The sequence below is a fragment of the Eutrigla gurnardus genome (genome assembly GCF_963514095.1).
Source record: "Eutrigla gurnardus genome assembly, chromosome: 7".
NCBI lineage: Eukaryota > Metazoa > Chordata > Actinopteri > Perciformes > Triglidae > Eutrigla > Eutrigla gurnardus.
Genome location: NC_139921.1, coordinates 21,875,573 through 21,894,419, shown reverse-complemented (window position 1 = coordinate 21,894,419; position 18,847 = coordinate 21,875,573). Strand labels below are relative to the sequence as shown.

The window sequence follows — 18,847 nt, the reverse complement described above, 5'->3', positions numbered from 1 at the left end:
GGCGGGGGAATCAGAAACGATCAAGAGATAGACACCGTTTTGGTCTTATCAGATTTCTCGACAGGAAAAAAAAGATACACAACATATTTGAACACAACATAATTGGCACAATAACACGCCAACTAACTGGTGACGTGCCATGTACACTCCCATCGTGCAACTTTCTCTGGCATGCCTAAACAATGTGAGATGTGTGTGAAAGGCCTGAAGAACATTAACTAAAGAAAGGTGAGTGGAAGTGGGTACTGGAAAAAGAAGGCAGAGAGAGGGAAGCATAACCCGAGGCTAGCGGGTAAAAGCATTTAGGAGTACAAACAGAAAACGGATGGGAACCTGCGCCAACGGGCTGCTGACTTAACACAGTGTTAAGGAAGGAAAGAGGAGTAGGGGGGGGAATACCGTGGGCTGAAGACAATCCAACAGTATTCTTCAGGGATGAACACACCATGGAGTCGACACCCACTCTCAAAGTATGCACATTTTAATCCTTTGCTCAAACACACACACATACATCAGTGAGTTTGATATACAGAGGAATGCAATCAGCTGATATGTAAACTGTTGGAGCAAGACAATTTGTGCCCTATGTCTCCATTTGGGTCTCATGACCTGCAGCAGTCGATAGTCCCATGATATGTTGGCGCAGGACAATGTCAGGTTGCCAGAGTGAAAAAAATACTCTTTTGCTTTGCCTACAACAGGGAAAAGTGAATCAAGAACCTCCATGAGCTGTTCATTAATTTTCCGCCCTGCAAGAATCTGGCAGATTCACTTAATTCAAGATACCGTATGTCACGCTGCGAGAATGAGGAGAGATGTTAAAATGAACACGCCTACTTCACTTACACGAGGAGACAGAAGACGAATATTTTGTATGTTTTTGGGGGCAGAAACAACAAGTCTTGGTAGAAGTGAGAGCTGTGAGTTTCTGTCTCAGTGCGACAGAAGATGTCTTGGTGCATCGACTGTCGCTGACATCTGAAGGTGTGAAAACTTTCCACGTGCTTGTGTCTCATGCATGATCCCACTAAACCAGTCTGAGTTCTACACATATATATGAGGTGAAAACGTGTCTGTCGGGACTGTGGACTCCTTCCTGACAGGAGAGGGGAAATGTGTGAGCGCCACGGAGTGTGTACAGTTTAAACATGAGAAATCGGATGCGTTGCAGAGTTAGAATACTACACGTTATATTCTTATATTACATCAACATACAATTTGGATTTAGATATTGCTTCCTTTGTGTTAGAAAAGGTTTTCTCAGATTTACTTTACATTCCATAAGGACATACTTTTCCTTTCACTTGCTTTTTAATAATTTAAATAAAGCAATCATTCCCCGGTGGTGCGGTGTCAGTGTCAACTGGTGCATGTGTGCCCTTACCTTGTTAGGCTGACTAAAGAAGGGGTTGCCAGCACAACGCTGGTTGATGACATCTCTGATCAGGTGTTTCTGTCCATTGTAGGTGGTGAGGATGCTGATGCGGTCAGCAGGGTAGCCCAACAGACGCATGTACATGAACAAAGCCACAGTATACTCTGCCTCCGCCAGGTTCTTCACAGGGAGAGAGAGGAAAGGAGGTGTAGGATTAATATCATATTTAACGATGTTTAGGAAACTCAAAAAGCTATATCTACAGTATACAGCAATTTTGCTTATTTTAAATGGTGCTGTGTAGTAGCAGACACTATTTAAGGAGTGGTGGATCTACCCAACATGGACGACCACCACTCTGAGAACTGGGGTTGGCAAGTGACCTAAAGATTGTATTGTTACCGAAGCACTTCGTACATGAAAGATTCAAAGAAACACACAAAATTAAAACATCACACAAAATGGCCAGGCCCGAGAACAACAACACAAGGGCTTGTCCTCCAAATGTGACTAAAGGTAAAGGCCAACACTGCATGCATCATTCACCCACTTTGCAACTAACAAATTCCTCAGCATGTGCATGTGTATCCACGCTCCAAGGCTACTCTCTGCCCTTCACATGTGACCAAAAAAAAAAGGCAACAGTATGCATTATTCATCCAGTTTCAATTAAGCCTGAACTGTAGCCTTGCATCTTTGATAATAATTTATGCAGCTTCATCAACAGTTCCTGATCCAGCTGCTTTGGAGTCAACACATCAAAAACAGTGATAGCCTTTGTTCTTCTTCCCTTATAACCTGTCTCCAAAAAGGGCACAAATGCATAACTTCAGGGACCAAACGCTGTTTAACTGAAAGAAATGTTATACTCGGGGTTGGCAGGAAAGAAAAAAATATGAATTGAATTTAATGTTTCAACAACGTCTAAATGGCAGATGATTTATCTGCCTAAGAGACAGAGATATTGTGAGGCACATTTGGTGCTTGGCGGAGGAGTAATATTAAAGACACGTGGTTGGCATTTCCAGCATTGCTTACCTCATGCATATTTAACATTAATGTGATCTAATGTCCCAACACCCCAGATAACTTGTTAACCGTAAAAACAAGGTCAAACCTAACCCACTGGAGTTTCAGTCAATGGCCCAAGGTAACGTGAGGACTGCAGAGGATGGAGGGATGAAAAAGGGACAAAACAGGGACGAAACAGAAGGGGAACGGGGATGGCAACGTGTGGTGTAGATACAAACACCGAAGTGATAATAAGAGCAATAAATCTAGACTACCTGTGAGTAAAGCACACAATGCTTTGTAGCTTGTAAAGCAGAAAAGCCTTGACTAACAAGCCTAGTAGCTGAGGAAAGCCATTTCCTTACATCAGAAGATGGGGATTTAGATAAGCATCTTACCATTTATGGGCCATTTGACAACTTGGGAAGTAATATCAACGGGCTGAGACTCGGTGCGGAAAGTGCTTTAACAAATGAGGCGAAGAAGCAAGGACAGACGTTTTGGCTGTGGAGTGTCTGAGTGAAGCACACGTGTTTGCGTATGTGACGGGTGTCCAGGGTTGTGGCAGTGTTTGTTCAGCTGTGACAGCCATTCAGCATAGACTGGATACAATGGCTTCTCTAGTGTCCAATTTATTCTTTCTGCTTCCAAGGAAAGTGTGTGTGTGTGTGTGTGTGTGTGTGTGTGTGTGTGTGTGTGTGTGTGTGTGTGTGTGTGTGTGTGTGTGTGTGTGTGTGTGTAATGCATAGTGAGTGATACCAGAAATTCCCTTGAGGGGCCTCAAAATGGCAACAGGCAAATGGAGTTGTGGTTCATGTGACCTGCTGCCTGGAGACGTGCACATGGTCTGGATTTAAGAACAATGAGGAGCTTCAGGGACATGAGCATGCACAGTGTTGCCACAGCAACATCCATGAAGCACCGAGATATGTCCATTGGCCGTGAGCCCATAAACAAATTGGTGTATCACAGTAACATTTGGGCTCCTGTGCGGGTGTGGCGCCAAAGTAAAACATTTTTTTAACGTAGCTCTAATCAACCCTCTCGAGTGTCTCAGCAATGTCATGATGAAACACGATCTGGCTCCTGGTTTGAAGGACAAACTCACTAGTATGAGCTGGGCAGCCAGTACTAGCAGTGGATGAATATATAATATGGACTGGAAATGGACGTGTGCATGAGTGTATACCCATGGAAAGGAATGTATAAATTGCACTTTGAAACATCTACACAGCTATTTCTGCTGTTTCAACATTGCGTATGGACTGTACTGTGTGCACTACTACTGACCTGGTAGAAATACGGGTTGGGCTCAGATTCTCCCACCCCATTGAAGTCCTCCACGTTAACCAGCTGGAAGTCAAAGGTCAGGCCAGGGTTGGGCACCTGGAACTCAGGCAGTTGCTGCACATGAGGCAGGTTCCCCAGTTGTTTGTAGCGCCAGTTGTACAGGTTACATAGGCTTTGGGACAGGAAGATAGAAACACATTGAGTTGCACTGCTACGTTTTACGGGAGGAGAAAGCACCAATTACTAACAGACTGCATCGTTTAACAAATTACGTTGGTCAAAATGGACCCACCTTGCACGAGCACGGCCCTGAGCATCCAGATCTATGGTGGGCACTCCGAGGCGCACAAATCGGGTGAAGAGAGACTGCTCCATGTTGGAGTACTTCTGGAAGGCCATGTTCTTGATAACAGGGGGCAACTGGTGGTGGTCTCCAATCATAATCCAACGTTTCAGCCGGCTGAAGCCATCCTCTGGGTTCTGTAGAGAGGGGAAGACGGAAAAAAAGAAATGGTTAGAACATCTGTCACAGAGGACGCCTAAATGAGATACAGGGGTGCTTTGTAGACTCAGTGAAGTACCATCTTTTCTATTTATCACTGTACAGGTGGAACAATTGATAACGTTTCCTTTTGAGCTATAAGATAGGTATATTAGCTGAATGAATTAAAACGTATAAACCTACTAAGTCCTAAGTCCAGATCTTAACATTTCTGTTAAGGGGAGCAGTGAGGCATGACATGTTTTTATCATGTCTATGTCATGCTGCCAGGTTTAGCTAATTACATGTGGTTTATATGGAGATTGACCTTAGACGTATCTGATATACCAAACATTGCAGGTCAAGAGTTTTTTTTAAATCACTGATAAGAGTTGAATAATGAAAGGGACGATGAGGAGGAACAGTAAACGGTGTCGCTGTGGCGTATACCTGGCAGAAGGCTCGGACTGTGGCTAACAAGAGAAGAGAGATAAAAACAGGAGCTTTGGCGAGGTTATTGGATGGCCTGATGTGCCTAATGATCCCATCTGTAAACAGACATTAGCTCTATCTCGGGCAATTAGGCACAACTACCAAAGACAAGCACCATTACTGCGTTTGGAGCCCATCAGTCAGGCCTTATAAGACAAGGTCAGGTGGTAGAAGTCTGGCAGAGCCTTGAGTAAAGGATTAAACTAGGCTTGATGTTGGAACTTGTGACTTATGAGGCAAGGCATAGTATCTCTTACTTATTAAGCTTGCACATCGTAAGTTTTAAGACGTAAGACTTGATCAGGACAGTGTTACCTGCAACAGGAGGGGGATGAAGGTCTCGATCTCCAGAATCTGAGCAGCTTCTTCCATCAGGATGTTGTCATACTAATAAAGAGAATCAGCAATTCAAACCAAGTACTTCAAGTAACTGGAGTGAATAAAAGCTTAACTGGGTTGGTCTCATCATGTCGACTGAGAAGTACGTACCTTAAATCCCAGCTCCACCAGGTCATGACGTTTGAGTGCAGCATGTGTACAGGTCATGGCGATGATTTTGGCCTCCTTCACGAGCAGATACTTGGAGCGGTCCAGCCCACTTCTGAGCAGTTCAAAGGCCCTAAACTCCTACAGGATAGACATGGGAGGATGTCGTTAATCGCTGAGCAAAAATAAAAACAGCAACCTCCCATAAGTAATTCAAAACTTCTTGTATAATGACCTCCGGGAAGAACTTGGTGATCTTGTATTTTGATAACATTTACAAATGGATGAATACGTACATTTTGCTTTCATGTGTTATACAGTGGGGAAACGTAAATGTAATTCTGACAAAATGATGGATAACTACTGTTAGAGATGATGGATAAGGTGATTATCTCGGGTGAAATAATCACACCTCCAAAAGAAAAGCGGCACAGTAAAATATTCAGAGACATCACCGATATTGTGTCTACCCACATCTAAAAAACGTCATGGCTGACCCCTCAGAGACCTGCCGACACGCTGCCTTCCAGAGGCTGCCTCAGTTTTGACACAAGAAGATAATGGTATCATATGAAACAAGACAACCCTAATGAATCCAATTGTACCAACCATGCTAGCCAAAGTTGACAACAACTTGACAGAAACTGCTGAGCTGCATCTCCGTTTAATCTACAGGTTTTTAGCTTTTCAGTTGTATACCACTTCTATGTGGCACATACTATTGACTGCTATCTCCCCCTAAATATCCCCTCCTACAAAAAAACAAAAAACGGGTTAACCCTAGCACTCTTATAGCTCCACTACTTCCGATTCATAGTCATAAAAGATAAGTGATATTAAATATACTGCCCCAACAATACTGTTAACATAATCCACCAGCTTTCTATTCTCATTAGGAAACTCAGTCTCCTCTTTTCCCTTTAATGCAGTGTACCAGAGGTCAGCAGGCCACAAGCCTGCCATGCGGAGACTATACAGTATACCTACGGGGTAGCTTGCCGTTCAATTGCTGCAGCTTGAGGAACACTTAAGCACATATTTTCTTACATTCCTTATACTCTAATTAAAGTATGAGGTCAGTTTTTATACAAAATCTGAATCAGTTCACTTCAGAGTGTCAATATCATGGCACTATAAAAAACAAGCTGCGGGGGGGAAGCACAGAGACGGAATATGGGGTAAACAGGCGTGCTATTTTCAGGTCGCCACACTAGCTGTGTGGGGGTAGGGAAGGGAGGGAACGGGTGGGCAGAAGAAGTAGACTCGGACAGCACTGGGGCATAAATATTTGATGCGTTACTATTTTAGCATTAATATTAAACCAATCAAAACGTGCAACATTGATGAGATCTATTTTTAACCCCCCATGGCTCCAGAGCTGTTGAAGGGTGAAATCAAGATGGTAAAGATTCATGGATACGGAGAAGAGAGGGAAAAGAGAAAAAAAAGCGGTAAAGGTGTGGGAGTGCAGAGGAGGAAACAGGAGGTGTCTATTCAGGAGGAACCCAGGAGGCAGATTATGTTGCCGTCTATCTGCCTGTCTAGCGATAAATCCTTTGGATATTCCTATGACAGCTTATTCCAAACTGCCTTTACATTTGAGTTGTCAGACAGATAAGCAAATTCAGCCGAATGCTTCGTCTACCCTTCTCCACAGACAGCGATACTTCTTAATGGGTGTACAGATTTCACTGCAGCATGGGTGAGGCTGCGGGAGGAGGGAGAGGTGCAGTGATGCAGTGATACAGAGGCCAGCCAGATAAATCAAGGTCACCACATGTGTTGGGATATAACCTCCAGCCAATAACTTCTTTATTGCTTTTCAGAGACCATCTTGGGGTTCCCATAAATCTGAAATGTTATTGTTATCCTTATAGAAATTCCTTGATGGGCTGAGAAGGAAAGACAACACGTCCAGATGTGTGTCTCTAAGTGTGAAGCAGAGTGACAGGGAGAGTTAAACAAGATACGTAATAATAGCCTTCGTCGCTTTGTTGTCACACTCATCTTTTTAAAAAGGGCCAGCAAACACATCTACATGTATACAGTAAAAGTACTGCAAAGAGTCTTATATAATGATTCACTGTCAACTAAAGCAAAGGGACATGTGACAAATGAAACTCAAGAGAGATGCAAAAGTGACCAAAGAAAGCTGCTTATGAGGCACAAAGATACAGTGTCTGACCAATCACTGTAAATCTACATCAACCTGTCACTGTGGTGGCCAGGAAGGCAGTTACTTGCGGATGGGGGATTGTGCAACACCTGGACACACAGCTGGCAAACAGTCTGTGAGTATCATTAAATACAGTTGTGAGAGCCTCTGTGCGTGTTTGAGAAAAGGAGAAAATGGCCATATATATATTTACTTTAGATAAATTGCAGATGACGGGTTCTTCTGTGCATGTTTGTATGCATTTTGATGTAACGCACATTGTACTAGTACCGGGGGGACATTCTTACCTCTAACTGGGTAAATATTTTCTTGATGTGGCGGTAACAGCCTTCTGCGATGTCCATGTCCTCTTCATATGACCGGCCCTTGAACACAGGCTGGGGTGCATTGGAGAAGTACTTGTGGAACGGAAAGTGTTCAGCCACAGCACTCGCCTCTACTTGCTTGCCCTGTTTGGGCCTGACTTTGCTCATGTACTCTTCCCAGCGAGATATCACCTGTAGTGGGGAGAGAGAGAGAGAGTGATGCTTACGTATGGCTTAGTCTCCCACATACAAAATTATGGCCTTTTAATCCCATTTGTTGCTGTTTATGGCTTGTTATCAAACTAGTTCCCTGTTAGAGCCCACCTGCTAATATGCATGACATACTGGCAGTTAAAAGAAATATTAAACATTAAAAAAAAAGCTAAGCAAGACACCAAGGAGCACGATTCCACCTTAAAAGGTCAGCCCAACTTTAGTGGAGCAGCCAGAGTTGTTTCCAACTCCGAGGCTACCCCCTGCATTTTAATTATGAGCTCGCTGACAAGCAAGACACAGAAACTTAGCTTATGTTTTCTCAAAGGTCTTGAGGAATGTTAGCATTTATTCACCAACAACTATACTGTACGCATACTGCACTGCTACATTTGCGGCTGTATTTCAGAACGTCGGCAGTAAATTGGCAGAAACCATGACAGATTATGGCAGGTAGACACACAGCTGACAGTTTCACCGCTAATTAATTGATGTAGTGGAGACTTGCTGGGAACTGTCTGTTTTGCGTACATCCTGCAGCTGGTGACAAATTATGGAATTTAACATGTTATTTTTGCAGCTCGGTGGCTTATTAGGCTCCACTCATGACTAAAGTACATGACTACAGTATCTGTTACCTGATACTATATAGGTGACATAGATAACATGTAACATAATCTTACTGTATGAGTTTATGACGGACATAGTGATTTTTGACCGATTCCCCTCTAAATTTGAATTGGATTAAGAATTTTGTGTATCTAAGACTCTTATTGATTAATCTTTACACACATAATGACTGACGCTATTGAAAGTATACATTAATACCCTACTAGTTCACACTGAAGGACTGCAGCAGCATGGTTGTGGTATTTATATTTGTCCAATAAATAAATAAGCGTTTAAATTAACTGCTTAATTTCTGGTAAACAGTGTTGCTGCCTGTCTAATATGTACAACATGCTGTAAGAGCACACAGTGGGTGTTCAACATGGCTCTGCATAGTCTGTATTTTCTCTATAATTATTCAACCATAGCAAAAAAAACAACAAAAAAAACACTACACAGACATGAACAAATGAGAACAGATAGCCTCGTTTGTATACAGGTGCCCCTGCTGAGCACCTAATAAACCAGCTTCAACCAAACAGCAGGGTATCCTTATCTATAAATACCTCTAAAAACAACATTAGGGACAACATTAACCAGTGTGCTGGAGGACTGCGCTTCATTTCATGTTAACAATATGCCCGTGTGGACTATTAAGACCACCATGGACGCTGTAACTATGTCTACATGCATTGATACATTTACATTTCCATCTTAAAATGTCACAGAACTACCGTTTGCCAGTTTTCAGAGCTAAAATAAGAACTTAGCTAAAGGTAAGTGTCGGTTTAGAATCCATTTTTTTATGGCTTGTTTTCACCAGACAACTATGTGATATAGGATGTAGTTTGAGCTATGACCACCACTAAAAACTAGGTCACTGGCAAGTTTACCCTGCTTTTATGATATATGTCTCACATTACTGTTTTGATGAGTTACTTAAGTTACTTACTTTTTAGAGAGAGAAAAGGTATGATAATAACTTGAGCTCCTCATAACACTGACGATGACAGCTACATGCTACGGATTATGCAAATACTGGATATAATGTCTATTTTAGAACCCTCTTAAATATGCATGGGCATGCAACTAAGTGATTGTCTGCAGTGGCCCTTCTCCTGCAGTCTGAGAGGACAGTGATAATTAGGTGACAGAATTAAATGACTGTTTCTGGGTATGGCAGTCAAGGCAAAAAAGAGCAGCGAGTCTTGGGAATGGAAACTTGAATAATGCCCGGGTTTGAGTGGCATGGTGATGTCTGAGGAACAGGACAGACAATGCAAGAATACAATTCTAATTAATTCACCAAAAATATCTACGCCTGAACTCTCTCTCTCTATTAAATATGATTATCCAAATACCAATTTCAAGGTTGTTAGAGGCTCAATAATAGGAAAGAAAGTGGCTGACTGCACACATGGACTTCTGGTGGTTTGTTACAGTTACAGTGGGAATTTCTCACAACGTTTTAGAAACATATACACACACTTATTTATAGGCTTTACCTGGTAGAGGTAGAAGTGGCCAGCAGTCTCACAGGTGTAAGAAACATCTCCTGGGACATCCAAGCTCTCCTGTAACCTCCCCACTTCCCTGAGGAGCTCCAGCCTTCTGGCTAGGACATAGTTTACTCTGCCATATCTGGAGACAAACAGCACAGCATAGTCAGTCAACAATCAAAACCCTGTTTATATAGGGCAGCGAAGTGAAGAATGACACAATGATGCTCATGGTTTCATTTCAAAAAGACTCTTACTCTATTAATGCTGTTACACTTGTGTATTAATAAACTTCCGATGCACTGAGTGATAGATTGACTCCTGTCTGTTATGTGCTCCAGTATCAACTACATCGTAAAAACAACTGGTGTTCATCAATGACTTTCATCGACCAACATGCTGGTGTGACAATCCAGACAGAGACCTCAGAAGAAACATTAGATCACCTGTTTGTTACATGCAGGCATCTGTATAATTATGGATTCTGCTTGTGAACTGGGCATGTATGGATTCATAGAACAAAGATAATCTTTATTATGTGATTGTTGACTTGCAGGAGCATCTTTAATGCATCCTATTGTGCATTTAAACAATACTGCTTAAAAGCAATTAGCAGGTGACAACGAGACGAGCAGCACATACAGGAAGTGGGAGGGGACACAGTGTAACACTCAAGTTGAGCTCTATTTTTAGGGCCCTATGCAAAGATCCTCAGTCAGCATATGACTCAAAGACAGTCACAGTGGTCTGTCCGTTTGGCCTGAATCAAATTAAATAAAAATGGGGAGTGACCTGCTTCCCAGGATGAAGAACCTGTAATGAATTTAGCTACTGAGACAAAAATAAATAAATAAATTATTGGGAGCAGCAGCATTTATCGAAAGGATTTTATCATTTCCCTTTTTTTTTGTAAAACCCCATAAATATAAAACGTGCACACAGCAGTATGAATGCTTGAAATCAACATGCATCTCTATATTCTCATTAAAACAGCACCAGAAATGGGGGGAGGCATTGTTAATTGATCGTGCGGTCGCACACTCCCTTTGTTAGGCATTCGGGGGAGTACTGCCTTCCATTTTGTCATCTCGTATAAAGTGTTAATTAAAACTCTCTGGCTCTCTCCTCTCGCTGGTGTCAGTGGGGTGGAAGGAGTGTGGAGTCTGCATGTTGCCATGAGGCAGCCAGGCAAGCGGGAACATATTAAATGCTGCAAGCTAAAGCTCTTTTATGTCAGTGTCGCTGCATAATTTAAAAGTGTAACAGACTGTTTCCATGTGCAGACACCAGTGTCCCTACATTGCTATTCATACTACAGTCATACGCTCTCAGTGAGTAGAAATGAGCGACATGCATCACCCCTCCCCATCTCCACTGAAAGTGTTGCTCAGAGCTATAGGGGGCAATTTGCTCAGTGCCTCAGATGGATACGGTAGTAATTAACAATGTAGGCTATAAAGCAACTTTAAATAATAACAGCATAAAAACTTAATTAGTATTGAATAACAGCAAGCTATTTATAACCAGGAGCTGGCTAAAAAGCTTCGCTAGCAAAAAATAAAATTAAAATAAAACTAAGGTTCTGGCTGATTCATCTAATAATTGTGTTAAATATAGCAGCGGTCATGTAGAACTGTAAATGTTTTGGGTATAATTCTGAGATAATTTGTCTCTATTCCCTAAACTTCTTCTTTTCCCATCTCACTAGGTCTCAGTAGTAAGGTCTGAGTCATTATGCCACAAGGCATTACACACACACACACACACAGACATGGATATGAGAGCTGAGAACTACTGAGGCTTCCTTAACAGGACTCTAGTGGTTCTTGTTAGCGGCCGCTTGTTCTGGACTCTGAGCCACCTGAGCTATATGAAGAATAGCAGCACTGTGTTTGTGTGTCCATGAGGGGGTAGACAACAGGGGGGTGAGGGGGGGGATCTATACAGCATAGTGTTATATTTTGTGTGGCAATTTTGTATTTAAAACACCACCTATGAATGTTTTTATTATATAAACCTTTTTCTGGTGTGATTATGGTAAAGTCAGCAGTCAGAATATCGCAAAATCAGAATAAGATGGTAACAATATTGTATCGTGGGGCCTCTGGTGATTCCCGAACCCTAGTTCCCTAGTTAGGGAAAGTTCTTTAAAAAAAAAAAATACAATTGTTAAAACTATGGTGGGATCTTGAACGTTTGGGCCAACCGTCCACATGGATTTGGGGTTTTTGGTGCTTGGAAATGCACTTATTTGAAACCAGGTCCCAGGGTGAAAAAGTAAAAACGCCACCCTTGCATTTCATGTTCGTATTCATGTCTACGGCAAATTTGCATGCGATGACATCACCCCCCGCCCCTAAAATATTCTGCTCCTGTGATGCAGAGCTAAAAAGGATAACGGACAGCTTGTATACAGCGCCTACACATGCTCCGTCTCTTCTTCTACGTTTTTGGTGTATTTTTGTAGCAGAAAAAGCGCCACATATAGGCCTGGAATATGTACTACAGCGTGCTGAGTCGTTCACAGTGGATTCGTTAGGACGCAGTTTTTCTTGACACGACGCCAAGGATAACCGGGGGGAAAAAGATTGTTCTGGTACGTGTGGACATCTACGTTGGTTTATTGCCATTTGAGGATAGGTATGAGGTCACTTCTTGTGGTCCAGAAAAGTGATGAGAGGGTTAATCAGATAGGAATTGCCTCCCAGTGCAGGGCTGTAGGGAGAGATCTCTTATACTGGTGAAAAGGCTGAGAGGCCAACAATGACTAATGAAGATAAACCAGGGCCATGGCCTAGCATATGGGGTATCGAGTAGCCCTGTTGGTGTGTTGGCTCAGACTAATTATATGTGGACAGCTGTGCTGCTTTTGTGTACATAAGCTTGCGTGCGTGTGTGTGTGTGTGTGTGTGTGTGATCTGCTTTGATCAAACTATCCTCGATACGTCTGTCACCATTTGTTGAATGCACTTCCATACATGCATGTGTGAATTCAGGTTGTCTCAATTTTCACGTGGGCATTTCTGTTCTCCATTGTGCATCTATCCCTGTGTGTGTTCTCTCTCTCTCCACCTGTCCACTAATGTCCTCACCTGCTGAAGTCCTTCTCAGTCTCAAGCTCCTCTTCTCCGTGGCCCAGACGCAGGAGATGGCGTTCATCGATGTCTAGAGCCATGATCTTTTCAAACAGCTGGTTCAGAGCCTGGTGTTGAATGAACCATGGAAACAAGTAAACATGATCAGACATGATATTTCTTTGATATGCGCGTGCATTTTCTCATCCATCAACAGTAAACTGAGGATGGTTTACAGTGTAGTGGAAATAGAAACTACAAGATCACATGCGGGTATGGAAACTTGCTGGCTAGAAGCAAAAGTGTATTAGTGACTGCTGCTGTTTTTATGATGTCTATACAAGATATGTCTATTATGCATTATGAATTATTTTGTTTTTCCACGCATAGAAACCATGGCAGAGGACGTTTTTAAATGTATGCACGTCAAAAACAAATTTATACACAAGTGCAATAAAGATATTTATTCTTAATAAACCTGTTTTTAATTTCTGCCTCTTTTTCATTATCTATGATTCTGGTCTACTTCCTCGTATAGCGCATTTTGTAATATACATCTGTGGTATTTATCATGCTGTGAAGGAAGTGTCGATTTCTGTATAAGGAATATAAATGGAAAGGGGAACCACTGCATGAGAATAGGGTTTTCATCATTATATCCATCTCGGCTTCTTGCGGCCAAAGTTCCTTCTGGCGAGCTTCCACTGGTGTAAAACGACAGCAGATTACTTTATGATTAAATACTGAGGGGAGAACACCGAGTCACAAGGGAGCTTTGATTCTAATTTTCCTCTACGGTTTGAAATATAACTATCGCCTGATTAATGGGCAGTTCTAAGAACGAGCTCTAAATTCTTCACACGACGACACTGTTGTGCTGAGGCAGTTTGGGTGTATGCTGTGTGTGTGTGTAGTAGGTTAACCTGATTTGAGTGCGTGACTATGAGGGTCCTCTGCTCAGGAAAGTTGTGATAGAGGTTTGAGATGATCTGAACGGCGACGTCTGTCTTTCCGGTACCTGGTGGTCCAACAACCTGGAGACGCAGCAGAAAGTAAAGAAGGAGTGAGAAGAAAGACATTTAAAAAAAATAAATAAATAGAAAGAAGCAGGAGGGACGATGAGCACAATCAGAAGTTAGGTCACAGTGCAAAGGCACTTGCCTTGGAGACACCCAAGTGGTTGTGACAGCTGGGCCATGGGCATGTCAGAATGGGCTAAGCTGGTGCCCCAGCGCTAGCCGTGCTCACATATACAAAGTAACAAGACTGCGGTGGTGCGTTGCGTGTCATGACCCCAGTGACTGCAAAGATGGTCAAAAATACAGACCTACAGAAAATGTTGAAAAGCTATAGCTTTCCTTTTGTACTTGTCATCTGTATACTGATAGCACCTCATCCGTATACAGGTTACCATGATAATGAGTCTCATATTTACTTAACTGGGAGCAATACCATCTAATTTACTTAATAAATATTCATGAAACAGGTCGGTCTTGGTACGGGTATCTCAGGTGAGTAATTTCGGCAAAAACAGTAGGCACAATTAGATATTCCTGCATAAATCAGTAGATAATCAGCTCCTTGGTTCCCCTACATGAAAGCCAAGCAAGGCAGGCATGGGAGGTGGTGTTTGTGTGTGTTTGTGTGTGTTTGTTATTGCTGCTAACGAACAACATATGTCAAGGAGGAAAGGGTGAGGGGCGGCGTGGAGACAGAGTTGTTTTACGACTCTGCTGATAGCCCCTGTGCCATATTTACCCCGACTAGCTGCACAATAAATAACTCGGAACCTGCTGCCAGCTTGCAATCACCAGGTTAGCGTAGCACTTTTGTCAAAACAGTGTGTTACAATGCTCTTCAGATACCAGCAGCAGGCAGGAATGGTGCGTCCATAGCTGTAACATGCGTCATCTTATGAGTGGTCGACTATTTCGTTGGCAATGCCAAGATTACGGAGAGGGTTTCAGGGGAGTGTGTCATCACTCCACATGAGTGATGGCTATAGGGATACCAAACAACAGGATATTTACGATCAGGGAATTCCCTAGGTGTACATCACTAAGATTAATAGTTGCAAATCTTTCGCCTTGATTCCAGCAAGCTGGAATAGTATGCATCTGCACTATCGGCACTCCCTGGACTGGCTAGAGGCATCATACTCTTGCATGATGGTTTTATAGGGATGGATTCAACACATAGCTGGTCCTCCTAATTAATTCCACAACTATGGTATAAAGTTACATTTCCATACGGTTATCAACTTCCAAATGGATCTCTGATTAAGCAACTATTACATGAAAGTTAAATATCCAGGATTACTACTTACTTTTGTTGGAATCTTTTGAAATTTATATCAAATAGATAATTTATATAATGCATAAGTCTCTCCTGCCTTGAGACTTATGAGAGAAACATGAAAATGAAGACAAAAAAACAAATCCTCACCATAGTGAGTCCTGGCTGCATCCCGGCTCGAATGGCTTCAATCTGAGTAGGAGTGAACTGAATCGTATTCCTGTAAAAGACATGTATATTCATGATATTAATAAATCAAGCAATTAGTCGGCGATACTGGCTGGCCTTGACGGCATAAACACATTTGTGTTCAAATGCGTCCACTAGCCTTTTTAAAGAGACGCTTAATGCTGCAAGTTTTTACTGATGTTTTTGAGGCGATCTTTAAGATGGTTTTAAGTCTGGGCTTCCCCATGGACATGGTGTTGCTATCAGGATTTAAATATCAAAGTGCACGCTGGAAATGCTGAAGCACCGCCAAATTAATCTTAAATTTTTATGAAGGGTAATTATTTTGTGGTGTTTTAATTAGTACAGGAATATTAAAGCCTTTTCTGTTCACCTTTAATTGCATTCAAAAATGCCATCCTTCTATTGTAGGCATAACAACTACAAAAATAGCAACACAACATTACAAGGCGAACAAGTCAGAGCAGAAACCACTACGGAGACAAACAATCTAAATAGTCAGGGCTGGAGTAGAGTAGCTATAATAAGACTCTAGGCTGTTTTAGACTGAAAATGTTGGTTGGGTAGAGGTTAAAGACAACCTTTTGACCTCTATCTTATTAAATGGTGAACCGAGTATCGGCCGTGACCTCTCACCGTTTGGGCTGGTTGTAGGGATACGGCCCACGGTTGGGGGTGACATAGGGCTCAACAATCAAGGTCATGTCTTCCTCTTTGGGTTCGACTTCCTCCGTCTTTTTCTTTTTTCCCTTGTCTGCTTTGTTTGATATGGGAAACTTGATTCTGGTAAAGCATAAGAAAGAACATGGATTAATACAATATATAATATGTACACGTGTCATCAATTGTATCTAGTAGGAAAATGAACACCAAATCGACCTCAACAAAACCTCTCTCTTTATCATTTCATTTCTGATCTCTGATGTTTACCTGAAGGGGAAGACTTGCAGGTCAGGGTTCTCCTCTGTGACCTTTATGGTGTTACCAGGGAAACACGAATGTAGATGGTCCAGGGACAGAAAGGTGTCATTGAAGTCCAATGTGGAGATCTGATTGGGCATTTTGGAGTAGTGGGCACTGCCTGGGTCACCGTAGCCCAGGATGATGTCGTGAAGCCAGTCTGGGACAACGCACTCTGTGTTCATCAGGTTTCTGATGGTCTCCAGGACTGCCTAAAACCGAGAGAGAGAGAAATGTGAGCAACGAGGCACGTCACGCAACAGAGCAGCAACTCATTAGAGGTGGTTTAGCTGGATAAGAATAGCTTTGTGGTGGGCTGATGGGACAGCAGGTCATTTGTATGTCTGTCAATTATATTTTAATGAGTCCGCAATACCCTGAGCATCAAACATTGGGGAGGGGAATGTGTTTACTTTTATCTATGTCACACATCAAAGATGGAGAAGAGTGTTTCTTGAATACCCATTAGTTCCTGCTCTTATCAAAATTCATAAAAAAAGGAAACACTTTAAAATCATCTGTCAAGTTCTCTGGCTGTGAAAGACAGAAATGGGTGTGGGGATTTAGAAATAGCAGATTTGACAAACTCAAATTAACAGATGTAATACACAGCAAAAGGTTTCTGAGTGTGAGTAACATAAAAAAAGAGGCAAAACTCCATAAGACAGATGGGATATTTAACAAAAATGTACCCTGGCATAATGAAAAACTCAGAAAATAGCAACATAGATTTACCTTGCTTAACCTATACTGGGTTCTGCTGTGGACACATGTATGTTGCACCAAAAAAACAACATGAATATGCTTTCCTACAGACAGCATAGCAATAGCTCTACAATGTTGGCTTGCTGCCACAGGGGGATTCTTAAAGGTGAGAACGAGGTGGGGGTACATATCACATGAATATCCAGTGAGAGGTCTCTCTCAATGGGATCATACGGGGGGCCTTGAATGGGTGGTAATCTCAGAGTTGCCCTGGCCCCAACCTTACAGCTACAATACCCAAGAGAGTATAATATGTGCGATACATCACTCTGGGGGTGGTGTTGGTAGGAACAGAGCTCAAGGTCGGGAGATAAAGTACTCAAATAAAATGTACAGTGAGGGCTGATCTGTGTGCTTCGGCGTTATGGTCCAAACCTTGAAATTGTTCTCCTTGGGTTTGCGTCTCATGATGACGTTGAATGTCTCATATGGGTCTTCGGTGCCGCTCTGAATACTGCTGGTCATGTCCTGCTGATACTGATTCGGGTCCAGCCATACACGGAACGTTCTGGCGTCTCCTCGCAGCTTAGGCTTCGGGTCGGGTCCTAGACCAGAATGGTGGGGTTACAGCAAAATAGGAATTATGATTAGTTACACTGATTACACACATTTCTGATTTCCTAAAAGCCTGACCTGCCGATTCTGATTTTCTTTTTAAGAAGTACAGTATAATTTAGAGCAGGACTAAAAACATTAAATTCACTGCAATGAAGTCAGTGTAAACAGTCAAGATTTGTAAATGTTATCCCTTTACTTTGTTATTGTAATTATAGTGGTTATTTCCATGCAAACACACGTCAGAAGATTAGGAAATCATCATATTTCTATTTAAATACTTGCTTTGATTAAAACATGTATCATAAACTGCTTACAGCTAGTGTTATTTTATATCTCCTTCAAAAATCTATATTTATTAAGAAAAATACAATTTTAAAAAATTACATTCAAACACGTGAAAGTAATATAATTTTCCTTCGCTCTTTACTCATTTTTACTGAATCACTTGAATGCATCATAATGCAACTACTGTTAAGGTTAGCCGTTAGCTTCAGTTTAAGCAGAACTGTGCAAGAGAGAGACCTCGCTGTCGGCAGACGAGTCGGTCATTGCGATTACTCTCAGCGGCGTGGGAATTAATTACAATGTAATAAGTGTCTCATTAAGTTAGTTGTTCCTCCACGGCTTATTTTGCACTTGCGGTTGTCACAAATTGTGAGCTTTACGTCTTCTTCACCAACACTGAAGAACTTCCACACAGACATCACGTTTTGTGTGTGTGTGTGTTACAGTCTGCTGCTGTAAAACAATTATACGGCACATGTGTGTTAATGTGACTGGCATAACAATAAATAACTGACCGATCAGCTTCAATTAGCATCCAATGGGTCAGTTATTCTTTAATCATAGTCCTTAGTGATAAATAATTAATAAAATAATATTTTATGCCATTTTTCAAATCGCTGTTATATATTGTTATAGAATATAAACAAAAACCCAGGCCAGGAGAGTGATATTGAATATTAACCGAAAATGGCAGGGCAAAGCTTTAGAAGGACAAATTAAATATTAAAACTAATCAGCCAATTCTGAAACCATGATTTGAATAAAAAAATTGCCATCTCATCCT

At 41.9% G+C, this 18,847-nt stretch overlaps 1 protein-coding gene across 3 annotated transcripts in view; it reads right to left on the bottom strand.

Annotated features, from left to right (window-relative positions):
- aqr (aquarius intron-binding spliceosomal factor) overlaps nucleotides 1-18,847 on the bottom strand; it is a 45,274-nt gene that overhangs the window by 11,844 nt on the left and 14,583 nt on the right. For all 3 annotated transcript variants that reach the window (XM_084013494.1, XM_084013495.1, XM_084013496.1), the window contains 13 exons: nucleotides 17,596-17,765; nucleotides 16,426-16,667; nucleotides 16,132-16,278; nucleotides 15,457-15,526; nucleotides 13,935-14,045; nucleotides 13,030-13,139; nucleotides 9,944-10,079; nucleotides 7,599-7,808; nucleotides 5,139-5,276; nucleotides 4,965-5,036; nucleotides 3,969-4,156; nucleotides 3,677-3,848; nucleotides 1,385-1,555 (listed from right to left, as the gene is read on the bottom strand). In XM_084013494.1, coding sequence (XP_083869620.1) covers nucleotides 1,385-1,555; nucleotides 3,677-3,848; nucleotides 3,969-4,156; nucleotides 4,965-5,036; nucleotides 5,139-5,276; nucleotides 7,599-7,808; nucleotides 9,944-10,079; nucleotides 13,030-13,139; nucleotides 13,935-14,045; nucleotides 15,457-15,526; nucleotides 16,132-16,278; nucleotides 16,426-16,667; nucleotides 17,596-17,765 — 1,937 coding nt within the window. The remainder of the gene's footprint in view (nucleotides 1-1,384; nucleotides 1,556-3,676; nucleotides 3,849-3,968; nucleotides 4,157-4,964; nucleotides 5,037-5,138; nucleotides 5,277-7,598; nucleotides 7,809-9,943; nucleotides 10,080-13,029; nucleotides 13,140-13,934; nucleotides 14,046-15,456; nucleotides 15,527-16,131; nucleotides 16,279-16,425; nucleotides 16,668-17,595; nucleotides 17,766-18,847) is intronic.